This window comes from Syngnathoides biaculeatus, chromosome 11, assembly GCF_019802595.1.
Source record: "Syngnathoides biaculeatus isolate LvHL_M chromosome 11, ASM1980259v1, whole genome shotgun sequence".
Classification (NCBI taxonomy): Eukaryota; Metazoa; Chordata; class Actinopteri; order Syngnathiformes; family Syngnathidae; genus Syngnathoides; species Syngnathoides biaculeatus.
In genome coordinates, this window is record NC_084650.1 from 8296994 (window position 1) to 8312675 (window position 15682).

The 15682-nt window shown below is 41.7% G+C and overlaps 1 protein-coding gene across 3 annotated transcripts in view; it reads left to right on the plus strand.

The window, feature by feature from the left end:
• Positions 1 to 4716: 4716 nt before the first annotated feature.
• The window catches only part of ndufc1 (NADH:ubiquinone oxidoreductase subunit C1), a 34410-nt gene continuing 23444 nt past the window's right edge, over positions 4717 to 15682 (plus strand). The window contains exon 1 of one of the 3 annotated variants that reach the window (XM_061836115.1): positions 4717 to 5148. In XM_061836115.1, the coding sequence (XP_061692099.1) occupies positions 5103 to 5148 (46 nt within the window). In that variant the 5' untranslated portion in view covers positions 4717 to 5102. The remainder of the gene's footprint in view (positions 5149 to 15682) is intronic. The other 2 variants (XM_061836116.1, XM_061836117.1) reach the window with 2 other exon arrangements.

Genomic DNA, 15682 nt, shown 5'->3' on the forward strand with positions numbered 1-15682 from the left:
AGGTTGGCCAGACAGAGGGATAGAAATGTGAAAGATGTGCAGCAAGTAAAGGTGATTCAGGATACCAATGGAAATTTGTTGACTTGTGCAAGTAGCGTGCTAAGTAGATGGAAATAGTACTTTGGGAAGTTAATGAATGAATAAAATGGGAGAGAAGGTAGAGTAGAAGAAGAGAGCGTGAATGGCCGGGAAGTGGCAATAAATAGCAAGGGAGAAGTTAAGTCGTTGAACAGAATGAAAAATGAAAAGACAGTAGGACCCGATGACATACCAATGTAAGTATGGATGTAATTTGGTGAAGTGGCTGTGGAGTTTTTGACCAACTTATTCAATAGAATACTAGTGGGAGAGAAGATGCCAGAAGAATGGAGGAAAAGTGTGCTTGTCCTGATTTTTAGGACAAAAGCGATTTTCAGAATTGTGGAAACTACAGAGGAATAAAGATGATAAGCAACACAATGAAGCTATGGGAAAGAGTAGTGGAGGCTCGAGTATAAGGTATCAGGAAGCAACAGCATGGTTTCATCCCTAGAAAGAGTACCACAGATGTACTATTTGCCTTGAGGTCAGAAGGAGCTACATTGTATCTTTGTAGCCCTACAGAAAGGCCATGACAAAATACCAAGAGAGGAACTGTGGTACTGCATGCGCAAGTCTGGTGTGGTGGAAAAATATGTGAGAATAGTATGAGGGCAGTAGAACAGCGGTGAGATGTGCCGTAGGTGTGTGAGAAGAATTTCAGGTGGAGGTGGGAATGCGTCAGAGTTTTGGGCTGAGCCACTTCCTCTTTGCGGTAGAAATGGATAGGCTGACAGACTTGGTTAAACTGGAATCCCTTTGGACCATGATGTTCGCAGATGATATTGTGATCTGCAGTGAAAGCAGGAAGCAGGCGGAGGAACAATTAGAAAGATGGAGGTACGCACTGGAAAGGATAGGAATGAAGATTAGCCTTAGGAAAACAAAATACACAGGGAAGAAAATAAGTATTTGTACACCCTGCTACATTGCATGTTCTCCCACTTAGAAATCATGGGGGGGTCTGAAATTTTCATCATAGGTGCATGTCCACTGTGAGATAATCCAGTAAAGAAAAATCCAGAAATCACAATGTATGATTTTTTTTTAACGACTTATTTGTGTGATACAGCTGCAAATAAGTATTTGAACACGTGAGAAAACCAATGTTGATATTTGGTACAGTAGCCTTTTTTTGCAATTGTAGAGGTCCAATGTTTCCTGTAGTTGTTCAGGTTTGCACACAATGCAGGACGGATTTTGGCCCACTCCTCGAAACAGCTCTTCTCGAGATCAGACAGGTTTCTGGGATGTCGCTGAGAAACATGGAATTTCAGCTCCTTCCAAAGATTTTCTATTGGGTTTAGGTCTGGAGACTGGCGAGGCCACGCCAGAACCTTGATATGGTTCTTACGGAGCTACTCCTTGGTTTTCCTGGCTGTGTGCTTCAGGTCATTGGCATGTTGAAAGACCAAGCTACGACCCATCTTCAACGCTCTGACTGAGGGAAAGAGATTGTTCCCCCAAATCTCACAATACATGGCTGTGGTCATCCTCTCCTTAATGCAGTGCAGTTGTCCTGTTCCACATGCAGAAAAACACCCCCAAAGCATGATGCTACCACCCCCATGCTTCCAAATAGGAATGGTGTTCTTAGGATGGAACTCATCATTAGTCTTCCTTCAAAAACACGGTGAGTGGAATTATGATCAAAAAGTTCCATTTTGGTCTCACCTGACCACAAAACTTTCTCCCATGACTCCTCTGTATCATCCAAGTGGTCATTGGCAAACTTAAGACGGGCCTTGACATGTGCTGGTTTAGGCAGGGGAACCTTCCGTGCCATGCATGATTTCAAACCATGATGTCTTAGTGTATTACCAACAGTCACCTTGGAAACGATGGTTCCAACTCTTTTCAGGTCATTGACCAAGTCCTGTTGTGTCATCCCGGGCTGATTCCTCACCTTTCTAAGGATCATTGAGAGCCCACGAGGTGATATCTTGCATGGGGCTCCACTCCGGTTGAGATTGACTATCATGTTTAGCTTCTTCTATTTTCTAATGATTGCTCCAACAGTGGACCTTTTTTCACCAAGATGCCTGGTAATTTCTCCATAGCCCTTTCTAGTCATGTGGAGTTGTACAATTTTGTCTCTGCTTCTGATTGTATGGGTGGACAGGTGTCTTTATGCAGCTAATTACCTCACACAGGTGCATCTAATTCAGGATAATACATGGAGTGGAGGTGGACTAACAGGTCTTTGAGGGTCAGAATTCTAGCTGATAGACAGGTATTTAAATATTTATTTGCAGCTGTATCACACAAAGAAATCGTTAAAAACATCCTATAATGTGATTTCTGGATTTTTCTTTTTAGATTCTCTCTCTCACAGTGGACATGCATCTCCAAAGACAATTTCAGATTCCTCCATGATTTTGAACTGGGAGAACTTGCAATATAGCAGGGTGTTTAAATACTTATTTTCTTCAGTCTATATCCACAGGTTTTTGTTTCAAATACAGTGGGTAAGTGTTACAAGTAGAACTAAACACAATTTTCAGGGTACAGAACAGCCTGAAATGTTAGATGGAGAATGAGACAATAAAATTTTGAAGTACAATTGTTTTTTTGTTTTTGCACTTACATAACATTGGGTATAGCACACTTATATGGTCAAAACATTATTATCAGGCCAAACAAAAATAATGTTGTGTTTCCAGTAACATAGACTAAGAAAACTAGGGTCAGTAGATCGAATTTTTTTTTATTTTGTCTTTTTTTTGTATTGACTATTTTTGAGGATGACTACGGCGTGGTTTGACATAGGATGCTATTGTTGCCTAGGACTTGGAAATGAATTGATCTGAGTCTGAAAACGGTGAATGGCATACACATTCGCAGCAGCTTCAAGGGTCTTATGTAATTGGTGTCTTTTTGTCTTTGAATGTAATTGGTGTCTTTTTGTCTTTGATGAAGTAAAGTCAATTTCACCAATGGGTTGTTTTCACTGATGTCATATTTTTTGCTGAATTACCCATCCACCACTGCGCGCCACCATTTAACCTCTCTACCTAACGCCTAACAGTGTTGTCGACCCCGGAATGCTCTCCATTACTATTAGTGTTTCACGGGCGTCTCGGGACTCAAGTACACAAGAGAGGATTTGCTCATATTCTATTCTATATATTGCAAATATTCAGGTTTTACTTTTTGAAAAAAAAAATAATGAATGGAGTTTGCCTTGGTATTAAAAAAATAATATTCTAGCGCCTTTCGTTTTCCGTGTTAGCATACAGGTAAGTGCCCATATAGATCAACGAGGAATGGTGCCCGGACGTTACAGAGCTCAGCACAAACTGCAGCAATTTTCGTTAGCTACAACATCCTAACTATGAAAAATAAAAGTGAACTAACCATTTATGTACGAAGTGTCCATCCCACTGCTCCTTGTGATTTCTGCCACATAGAGTAAAAATCAAGGGCACAATACTGCACTTTTGTGATGCAGTCCTGAGTCCCATGATGTGTGTATGCCACGTAGCCTCGTCGTCAGTCTGGGCTTGATGTGCTGTCGGTCATGTCTTCAATCAGTGCAGTTAGAAACATAATGTCGTGCACTTTGCGTATGTATGAGTAACGGAGCTCAGGGATCAAAAATGGCCACCGTTCGAGGCAGCACAACGAGTGATGTCACGTGAAAACAACCCATTGGACGATACTCCACATCCTTTCACGGTGTTGGCAGCTGCCAATATGCTTTCTCTTGTGTGACAGTCTTTGAGTCCCTTATCCTGATGTTGGCTTCAACCCAAAACAGCAGTGCTGCAACATGTAAACAAGCTTCTCCCAGCCCTGCCTTGCTGTGCAATGTGGAGCAACAATTTTCCCACTTTGTTCAGCAATCACCCAAGGCCAAAGAGGCTTTTCTCCAAATGCTTGGGAATGGAGACCGTGGAAAGATAATATTGGAGTTTTTAACATAAATGCATGTATACATGTATTAAGTATCATGCACATTTAATTAATATTACTGAATATTTACACCCATCATTATTGTAGCAAATGAAAATTTCGCACAAGAATGAAGGCTAGAGAAATGTACATTTTATTGAAAAATGTCTCTATTTCAAATATTATGATTTTGACAATATATGTACTACAAAGAGATGGAAACAACAAAAAGAAATTAATTATACTCTTTCCTGCATGGTGCTACTTAACTGTCTCAAACATATTACATACATGACATACATTTAAATTTACATTAATTAAAAAAATATTTGCTAGAGGGCTGTAGTGGGAACGTCTATATTGAACTGAGAAAAATCACAGTGTAATGAATATAGTGCATATAAATGTAAACACTGACCTTTCCACTGACTAGGTGGTATTCATTTCTGACAACAGCTCCAACATCGCGAACCCAGGCACACACAAACTGATTGTATGCATCCATGCTCTTGTAAGCTTTCAGGTCATCCATGGTATAAACACTTGGAGTGAATATAAAATTTTTCACAATGTTAGGGTAGGTTACAGCACTCGAGCTTCCCGGTGGTTGGTTTGTCTTCCAATATGGCGGACAATTAATGCGCATGCTCGGCAGCAACGTCAGTCACAGCCCTCGGGATGCCCGTCACTTCACGCCACGTACTTCTAACAGGATTGGCTGGCTGTTGGGTGTTGGTTTCTGACGTCTTTTGCTAATGTCTGTTACCAGAAGTAACGCTGCCTTCTTAACAATGAAGTTGAATTTTAACAACGAAGTTGAATTTCAGACAGCGTATTTAACTTAACATTTAAAATTTAATAAAATTTTCAACTTCAATTTAATAATTAATTCAAATTCTCAGATACAAGCAGCCGAAATGAGTTTTTCCAGAGGGTGTCCGGGCTCTCCCTTAGTGATGGTGTGCCAATGACCATGTTTTCATTTGAGCCGCACTCCAGTCAATAGGTGGCAGTATTGTACATGGACGCTTGTTCCAACCAGTGTACATTTGAAACAAGACGAGGAAGAAGAGTGTTTAGTTTGCGCACTTTGCAGCGCTTTTTCGAAGGAGGACTTTTCAGAACAGAAAATGAGTGTGACCAATTTATTTGCTCGATCTTATTTTTTCCACAGAGGTAAGCAAGTACATGGTATAAAACTTTTACGCATTTTGAATTGTTGGAATTGATGGCTCATATTTAGTTTTGACCTTAGCTTAGCATTGTTGTTGCAAACGTTGGGCTACGTCCCCTTCAGTTTTCATTCGGAGTAATCCGTTGTCTAATTTAATTTAAACGGATTCAGTTGCGCAGAATAAATAATTAGTCAAAAAGGAAGTGCATGCCTCCACTCAGTGGACTCTATGCATTCAGGACTCAGTTTAAAAGTGGCGTCTAATAAACGCAGTGACAATACGAAAAATGCGTTCAAACACAAAATCGAGTTGACGTTGAAAATGTTGGCACAACGCAGCGTACGTTGGTTGGAGCTTTCTCCAGGTATTTGAAGAAACATTTAAAATTGCTAAAATAAAAAATAAAAAAAACTTGACTAGAAAGCGCTTGGAAATTCCAAGCTTTTGCAGCCTCATCATCAAATTGACACCTTTCCCCCCCACACACATTTAAAGATATTTGAGTATTCCTTGGCATAGTTTGACGCTTGAAGCCAATAAAATATGTATTTAATTCAAGCAAACGTTTTTATGGGTGAAAGAGACGATTGATACACCGCATGAAACGCACCGATGAGCCTGGAAAGTTAATTTATAGGTAAAGTTTTAGTTTCTTTGCATACCTACATTCACTTCCAAAATTCACTTCCCTGCCCAATTTTGGCTTAGTTACTAGGCTTTACACAATCAGAGTTTTTCTGGGGCCCAATCAGCGAGTTTACATAAAAAAACAATAACCAATCACCAATCTGATCATAAAATGGAGCTTCTTCTTTTCCTTTCAGCTTGTCCCGTTAGGGGTCACCACAGCATGTCATCTTTTTCGATTGAATCTTATCTCCTGCAGCTTCCCCTCAAACACCCACTGCCCTCATGTCTTTTCTTTGGTCTTCCTGTCGCTCTTTTGCCTGGCAGCTCCATCCTCAACGCCTTTCTACCAATATACTCACTCTCTCACCTCTGGACTTGTCCAAACTATCAATGTCTAGTCTCTCGATTCTTGTCTCCAAGGCTGTCCCTCTAATGAGCTCATTTCTAATCCTCTTCAACCTCCTCACTCCTAGAGAGAATCTCAACATCTTTATTTCTGACACCTCCAGCTCTGTTTCCTGCTGTCTCTTCAGTGCCACCGTCTGTAATCTGTAAATCATGGCTGGCCTCTCCACTGTTTTATATAACTGTGCCCTTCATCCTAGTAGAGACTCTTCTGTCACAAAGCACACCAGACACCTCCGCCAGCTGTTCCAACCTTGTTGGACGCAATTCTTCATTTTCTCACCACACCCTCTATTGGTCTGTAGTGTTGACCCCAAGTATTTGAAGTCATCCACCCTCGCTATGTCTACTCCTTGGAGCCTCACTCTTCCCCCTCCGCCCTTCTCATTCATGCATATATGTTCAGTTTTACTTCGGCTAATCTTCATTCCTATCCTTTGTGGTTAGGGTTGCCTCCATCTTTCTAATTGTTCCTCCACCTGCTCCCTGCTTCCACTGCAGATCACAATGTCATCCGCGAACATCATGGCCCAACGAGAAGCCAGTCTAACATCATCTGTCAGCCTAGCCATGACCACTGCAAACAGGAAGGGGCTCAGAGCTGATCTCTGATGCAGTCCCACCTCCATCTTAAATTCTTCTTCACACCTTACCACTGTTCTGCTGCCCTCAGATATCTCCTGTACTGTTCTAACATATTTCTCTGCCACACTGGACTTAGGCATGTAATACCACAGTTCCTCTCTTTATCACAGGCTCTTTCCACAAAGACATAATGGAGTTCCTTCTGACTTTCGCTGTACTGTTCCGCGAGCATCCTCAAAGCAAATAATGCATCTGTGGTACTTTTTCTAGGCTTGAATCCGTACTGTTGCTCACAGTGTCTTCTGTCCTGAGTCTAGCTGACACTAATCTTTCCCATAACTTCATTGTGTGGCTCATCACTATTTCCCACAGCTATGCCAATAGTCTTTGGTCTTAAAAATGGGAACTAGCACAGTTTTCCTCCATTCTTAAGAGTGTCTTCTCACCCTCTAGTATTCTGTTGAAGAGGTTGGTCAAAAACTCCACAGCCATCTCTTTAAAATGGTTCCATACCTCCACTGGTATGTCATAACAGGGTTCGCACGCATCCCTAAAAGTCCCTAAAAACCCCTAAATTTTCGAAGGTGCATTTAGGGGCTCCTAAAAGTCCTTTAAATCCGCGAAAACCGGTCAAGCCCCTAAAAAGGCCTTAAATTATAAAAAAATCAAAGGGAGGACCTCTACTGCCAAAATTCTCCCGAAAAAAAATTATCTTTTATTTAAAAAAAAAAAAAAAATTGCGATCCGTCTGGCGTCTAAAACAGCCGGAAATTGTCAACGGAAGTCACCGTGTTGGCAACGAGTCGCCATCTTGTCGTCGATATTCCATTGTTTGTTTCCGTGAGTCGGCATTTCACTTCGTCTTCGTTACGTCTTTCATCGATCCAACTTGTATCATGGGGAAGTGCATTTTTCAAGATGCTTGGGTTGAAAGTAAGGAGTTTGGAAGCTGGCTTTGTTGAGATGCAGAAGATCGGCACATGTTTTACTGCCATCTGTGCAAGCAGACCTACCAACTAGGAAAGATGGGCGTCAAAGCGCTGGAGATGCACCGGGAAAAAAAGGAGACACGCTGATTTGACGAAGACTCTCATCTTCCGTTGGTATGAATCCGTTTCTAAAATATAAAGATAGTGAAGCATCAACTTCAGGCAGTGGTACTAGCAGTGCATGCGCACCTACAGTTGTCCAGCCATCGACTTCACCCAGCCAGAAGTCAGGCTCTATGAACGTTGTTCAATACACAAAGGTGGACTCGTTAAAGGCAGAGATCGTGTGGACTTAAAAAGTGATCTGCAGCCATTACAGTTACAAATCTTGTGAAAATAATTCGAAAGTGTTTGCAGTCATGTTCCCAGACAGTGGCATTGCTAAAAACTACCACTGTGGGGAAAGGAAGACTTCGTACCTGGCTACATTTGGCATCGGTGCCCACTTTTCATCTCTACTGCCTCAAAGACAAAAAAAGCCAGAATAGAGACTGACATATCTACACTTATTGAGAAGGCTGATAGGCTGTCTGAGCAGGCAGAAGAAAAGAGGAATCTGAGGTTTATCACTGAGGCCAATCCACTCAGAGGCAGAGCAAAGGACAAGAGAGCCTCTTTGGCACCTCTGCAGCGGCAAATAGAGGAGGCACTGGGTAGCCCCAAGGAGCTAGAGTCGGGGTGCTGAGACAGACATCAGTAGAAGACATTTGCGTTTATAGTTGCAATTGTAGTTAGAATCAGTTTTCCTGTATACTGTTATGTGAAGACGTTGACAATGGTCATATCAATGAGAAATAGGTACTGGAACCTTTGATGAACCAAGAACAGCCGATGGCACCATTGGGTGAGTCTTTTTTCCTTACTCTTGATTTCCCACGATGGCCCTAAATTTTTCGTGTCGGCCCTAATTTTTTTCCGTTTCAGCCCTAAATTTTTCGTGTCAGCCCCTAAGAATGGCCCTCAAAAGCCCTTAAATTTTTTGGGTCCAACTGAGTATGAACCCTGCATAAGGATCAACTGGCTTTCAAATTTTCATCCTCTTTAGTGCCTAAGTTCCCCCTTAATAATCATTGCCACTTCCTGGTTTATCACAGTTGCCTCTTCTACTCTTCCTTCTCTCTCATTTTCTTCAATGATCAACTTCTAAAAGTATTCTTTCCATCTCTTTAGCACACGACTGGCACCAGTAAACACATTTCCATCTCTCTACCCGAACTGCTGCACATCCTTCCCATCTCTCTCCATTTCATTTTCTCCGCTGACTGTTCTCTGTAGTCATGTGGTAACAATAACATGTACTCTGAGTTAGAGTCACCTTTGCCATAAGCCATTGGCATGTTTTACCAAGTAGTTGTGGTCTGTTATTGATGTGTAAACTTCAGCCAGCTTGCCATTCATTGTAAAGCTACATTGCAAATTGGACAAGCATAACTCAAAGAACACTGTATACTCGGGACTGTACTTTATCACATGAACACAGAAAAAGATTAAAGTGTATGGACTGTCTAAGTTCTAACGCAAATGATCATATCAAAACGACTATATGTTCAACTGTACCATAAAATGCATAACCTTTTCAATGTTTTCCCGAAAAATATGTGCTTATGAATTAAAGTCTGCAAACTTTGACCTAGTTTCCAGTGTCTGAAAAACGGGTCTTTTCATTTGACTGACCTCTGATGTCATTTAAGGTAAACATTCTGTTGTGGGACTAGGATTAGCATGTAGCCTTGCTGGTTTACACTGAAGAAAAAACGATTCGTTACAAGAATTCCTCAGTGATTGTAAGCTAAAACGAATCTATAAAAATGAACACGTGTGTGGGTCAGTTTTGTAGCAATTCGAATTATCGGTGTTGCTAAAGGGAACGAACGCAAACTTGGATCAGCCGCTGAACCTGGACACGGTTTAACAAGGCTCCACGCAGAAAGCATCAAAACTACGACGAGCTTTTAAGACAAGTTGCGGAGGTATGTTTGTCTTTTATTTCCTGAGATTTTTGAACACTGGAAAAAGTACATGCAGGGATGAGAATTTTCTGAGACGAAAATGACAATTCTCGAGATAAGCGCAAATCCGTTGAAAATTTCAGGGGGGGGGGGGCAGGGTATCGTGCGCCTGCCTCTCGATGATGGGGTTCGAGCTCCAAGTTCAGCTTAGTGCTAGCACAAGCACGACTATTATATGCCGTTCTAACTTGCTCGGTGGTGTAAATATTTGCATTTTGCGACATAAACACTAAAACTTGTTTGCGGCAGATTATTCGATTGGACAACAGAGTTATACAGTATATCCAATCCAATCGTGTTAGTGGTTAGAGTTTCACCATTGCCATGTACATGTGTTCTCGGTTCTCAGAAATCGCAGTGTAACTTTTTAGTTAGCCAAGTAATGGCGCATGGGACTTAGTGCGAACTGAGCAATGGTGTGTTCAAAGTTTTACGATGGCGAAAGTGTTAGAAAAAAAGGATGAAGATCGAGCGAGGGCAATTGACCAGGATGCTGGAATCAAAAACTGTTTCAGATGGGCATGGCTTGAAAAAAGTGTAACCGTGAAGATAGGACCGAAAACGGTATCATGTCTAACCGAACACATACAAAAAGTGGACATTCCTGGGAAAGTGCTGTGCACTCTGTGTTCCGATAGAGGTAAAAATATCCAGGAGGAAACTAAATCCCCCAATCCCCCCACCTTCAACTGACATTTTCATGTTTTTTCCAAATTGGTCATTCTCATCCCTGCACGTGTCATTCTGAGTGAAAAATATTTTACTACTGCACATTGTTTGACCATTCTCAACTCGAAAAATAGGGTAAGATTGTGTACAAATGGCGACACAGTGGAGCTGCTGGAAAGTGTTGTCCTCATAGCTGAGGATCCGGATTCAATCCTGGCCCCACATCTGTGGAGTTTGCATGTTCTTCCCATGCCTGTCTGTGTTTCCTTCTGGTTGATGACGGCTGGGATTGGCTCAGCACTCCTGCAACCCTTGTTAAGATAAGCGATGAAGAAAATGGATGGATGTAAATTGCAAAAAGGCTAGGCTGATTAGGAGAAATAATAATAATAAAACTAATCTGTAAAAATGGTAAACACGCGTCGTTCATTTTCACAGCAATTCGAATTATCAGTGTTGCTAAAGGGAAGAAACGCTATTTTAGATCAGCCGCTGAACCTGGAGACGGTTTGACAAGCCCCCCCACAGAAAGTACCAAAACTACAGAGAAGTTTTGTTAAAAGAAAATTTGCATAGGTGTTTATCTTTTATTTCCTGAGAACTTTAAACACTGTTGACATGGTTTAATAAAAGAAGCACGTCGTTCTTAGTGAAAAATATTTTAGGACCGCACATCGTTTGACCATTCTCAACTAGAAAAACAGGATAAGATTGTGTACAAATGGCGACACGGTGGAGCTGCTGGAAAGTGTTGGCCTCGCAGTGCTGAGGACCTGTGTTCAACCCAGCCCTTCCTGCGTGGAGTTTGCATATTCTCCCCATGCCTGCGTGGGTTTACTCCGCGCATTCCAGTTTCCTCCCACATCTCAAAAACATGCAACATTAATTGGACACTCTAAATTTCCCGTAGGTGTGATTGTGCGTGCGGCTGTTTGTCTCTATTTGCCCGGCAAATGGCTGGCAACCACTTCAGGATGTAACCCACCTTCTGCCCTGTTGACAGCTGCGATAGGCTCCAGCACTCCCGGAACCCTCGTGAGGATAAGAGGCTGAGAAAATAGTTGGATGTATACAAACCTTTTATTTGTGCTGGGTTTTTAATTTTAATGAAATACTACGTTGTATTAAAACAAGCAGTATTACATGCTAGTCACTCACAGAATATGAGACCTGTTTGCAATTTATCAAAAATAATTTGTGCACCATGAAATAGATTGAAATAAACCTGTGCTTTATCGACATATTTTTTCTCATTTTATAAACTTTGAACATTATTTTTCTATATCAATTACAGATGTTACAAGAAGCATTTTTTTGCACAAGAGGTTGACATAGAACCAGCAGATGCTGAATCTCCATCTTTGGTCCATTCAAAAAGCTTCCAGACTGATGAAATGCCCATTCATGAGAAAGGAACACATATCTTTCCGACAGCAGAGAGCATAGTGCAAGATGTATTTCAACCTCAGGTGTTCTCAAAGGACTCTCATTGAAAGACCAAATAATTCTGTGCAAATATTATGTAACACATTTATATAGACTACAGCATACAGTTAAATGAAATGCTATGAATCTAGTTCTGTGGCGTATGTTTACTTCATAAACATACACATCAACATCTATCCATCCATCCATTTTCTTAACCGCTTATCCTCATGAGTGCTGGAGCCTATCCCAGCTGTTAACGGGGCAGGAGGTGGGGTACACCCTGAACTGGTTGCCACCCAATCGCAGGGCACACAGAGACAAACAGCCGCACACACAATCACACCTAGTGGCAATTTAGAGTGTCCAGTTAATGTTGCATGCTTTTGGGATGTCTGAGGAAACCGGAGTGCCTGAAGAAAACCCATGCAGGGACAGGGAGAACGCGCAAACTCCACACAGGCAGATCCGGGATTGAACCCAGGACCTCAGAACTGTGAGGCCCACGCTTTCCAGCTGATCCACCGTGCCGCCCCATCAACATTTACACAAAGAAAACAATATATCAGGATGTAGACCATTTAAATCCTGTGTACTCTTGGCCCTCTGGATTGGAAAAGGTGTCATGAATATTTGACACGCAGCAGGATTGAAATGGCACGTGGTTATTTCAGCCAAAAATTCCCCAACACCATCTCACAAGCTGTCTATAAACAGTATGTCGGATTAACCTGAAAATAAGAAATTGTGACAATGGACATATGCTACTTTTAGCAGGAACAATAATAATTATTTATTATTTATTTTTATAGTTTATTTTGAGAAGTCTGAATACAAATGGGGCGGCACGGTGGAGGCTGCTGGAAAGTGCTGACCTCACAGAGCAGAGGACCTGGTTTCAATCCCGGCCCCACCTGTGTGGAGTTTGCATGTTCTCCCTGTGTCTGTGCGTTTTCTTCCGTTTGATGATGGCTGGGATCAGCTCAGTACTCCTGCGAGACTTGTGAAGATTAGCGATGAAGAAAATGGATGGATGAATGTTGTCTTCTTTTCCTTTCGGCTTGTTTCATTAGGGGTTAGCATGTCATCTTTTTCCATCTAAGCCTATCTGGTGCATCTTCTCAAACACCCACTGTCTTCATGTCTTCCCTCACAACATCCATCAACCTTTTCTTTGGTCTTCCTCTCGCTCTTTTGCCTGTCAGCTCCATCCTCAGCACCCTTCTACATATATACTCACTATCTTGTCTCTGAACATGTCCAAACCATCTAAGTCTGCTCTCTCAAACCTTATCTCCAAAACATCCAACTTTGACAGTCCCTCTAATGAGGTCGTTTCTAATCCTATCCAACCTGTTCACTCCAAGCGAAAACCTCAGCATCTTCATTTCTGCTACCTCCAGTTCTGCTTCCTGTTGTTTCTTCAATGCCACAGTCTCTAATCCGTACATCATTGCCGGCCTCACCACTGTTTTATACACTTTGCCCTTCATCCGAGTGGAGACACTTCTGTCACAAAGCAAGGGTTAGGTTAGGTTAGGTTCCCGAGCTCTTCTGTTGCATAGAACAGCAGACACCTTCTGCCAACTGTTCCACCCCACTTGGACCCGTTTCTTCACTTCTTGACCATACTCTCCATTGCTCTGTATTGTTGACGCCAAGTATTTGAAGTCATTCACCCTCGCTATCTCTTCTCCCTGGAGCTTCACTCCTCCTCCGCCCCTCACATTCATGCACATATATTCCGTTTTACTTGGGCTAATCTTCATTCCTCTCCTTTCCAGTGTGTGCCTCCATCTTTGTAATTGTTCTTCCGCCTACTCCGTGCTTTCACTGCAGATCACAATATCATCTGCGAAAATAGTAGTCCAAGGGGATTCCAGTCTAACCTCATCTGTCAGCCTATCCATTACAACCACAAATAGGAATGGGCTCAGAGCGGATCCCTAATGCATTCCCACCTCCACCTTAAATTCTTCTGAGACGCCAACGGCATACCTCACCGCTGTTCTGCTGCCCTCATAAATGTCCTGTACTATTCTAACATATTTCTCTGCCACACCAGACTTGCACATGCAGTACCACAGTTCCTCTCTTGGTACTCTGTCATAGGTTTTCTCCTGGTCAACAAAGACACAATGTAGCGCCTTCCAACCTTCTCTGTACTTTTCCAAGCGCATCCTCAAAGCAAATAATGCATCTGTGGTACTCTTTCTAGGCATGAAACCATACTGATGGTTGGATAAATGTAAATGGCAAAAAAGACTGATTAGGAGAAATAATAATAATTTTTAAAATAGCTCTTACACGTTCTGTGGCAGATACTGTTGCCAAAATTGTAAATGGGCAACGTCCAGTATTCATGGGTTCAGACAAATGGCAATCAATCCTGGGTGCTCCCATCACGCACTGCACCAGATGGTGCCATTTTTTGGTGAATGTTGACTCTCATGGCAGTAAAAACTCTCCTGTTGTTTGCATAGGTATGCAGCGTTCACATGCACACCTGTGGATATAATGAAAAAAATACAAAATAAAAACCTTTTCACATTCACAAACTTCTACAGCTCAAAGACCCATATCAGTCCAGTAAACAGAACCATCCACCCCATTTACATTTGTATTTTAAGCATTTAGTGCCCAAACAAACCTACAAGATACCGGTTTACAGCTTCCAGTATAAAGTTTTGCGGTTTTACTCATGACATCTTGGGAAAATTGTTACTAAAATGGGGTTTGGACAGGTACCTTCTGATACTGGCATCAGTTTAGCATGTGAAATTATATTTATGATGAAGCAAGTTATGACCAGCTATTACTCTCAAATTAAGGTGTCAGCATTTCAAACTGATTTTGTTCTTTAAAATCCTTATTTCTGAAAATATACCAACTTAGACTGGTCTATATTATCAGCTTCTCTGTGTTTTGGTGCAATAGTGAGCCTTAAAACAGTGAAGAAAATAAATATTTGAACACCCTGCTATATTGCAATTTCTACCACTGAGAAATCGTGGAGTCTGAAATTTTCATCGTAGGTGCATGTCCACTGTGAGAGAGATAATCTAAAAAGAAAAATCCAGAAATCACGAAGGTATGATTTTTTTTTTTTTTTTTTTTTTAACGATATGTGTGATACAGCTGCAAATAAGTATTTGAACACCTATCACCTAGAATTCTGACCCTCAAAGACTTGTTAGTCCACCTTAAAAGTTCTCTTCCACTCCATGTATTATCCTGAATCAAATGCACCTGTGTGAGGTCGTTAGCTGCATAAAAACACCCATCCACCCCATACAATCAGTAAGACTCAAACGTGTAACATGGCCAAGACCAGAGACCTGTCCAAAGACACCAGAGACAAAATTGTACAACTTCACAGGGCTGGAAAGGGCTATGGAGAAACTGCCAAGCAGCATGGTGAAAAAAGGCCCACTGTTGGAGCAATCATTAGAAAATGGAAGAAGCTAAACATGATAGTCAATCTCAACCGGAGTGGAGCCCCATGCAAGATATCACTTTCTAGGGTCTCAATAATCCTTCGAAAAGTGAGGAATCAACCCAGGACTACACGACAGGACTTGGTCAATGATCTGAAAAGACCTGGGACCACCGTTTCCAAGGTGATCGTTGGTACGACACTAAGACATCATGTTTTGAAAACCAGCACATGTCAAGGCCCGTCTTAAACTTGACAATGACCATTTGGATGATACAGAGGAGTAATTGGGAGAAAGTTTTGTGGTCAGATGAGACCAAAATGGAACTTTTTGGAAGAAGACAAATGATGAGTTCCGTCCCAAGAACACCATCCCTAGTGTGAAGC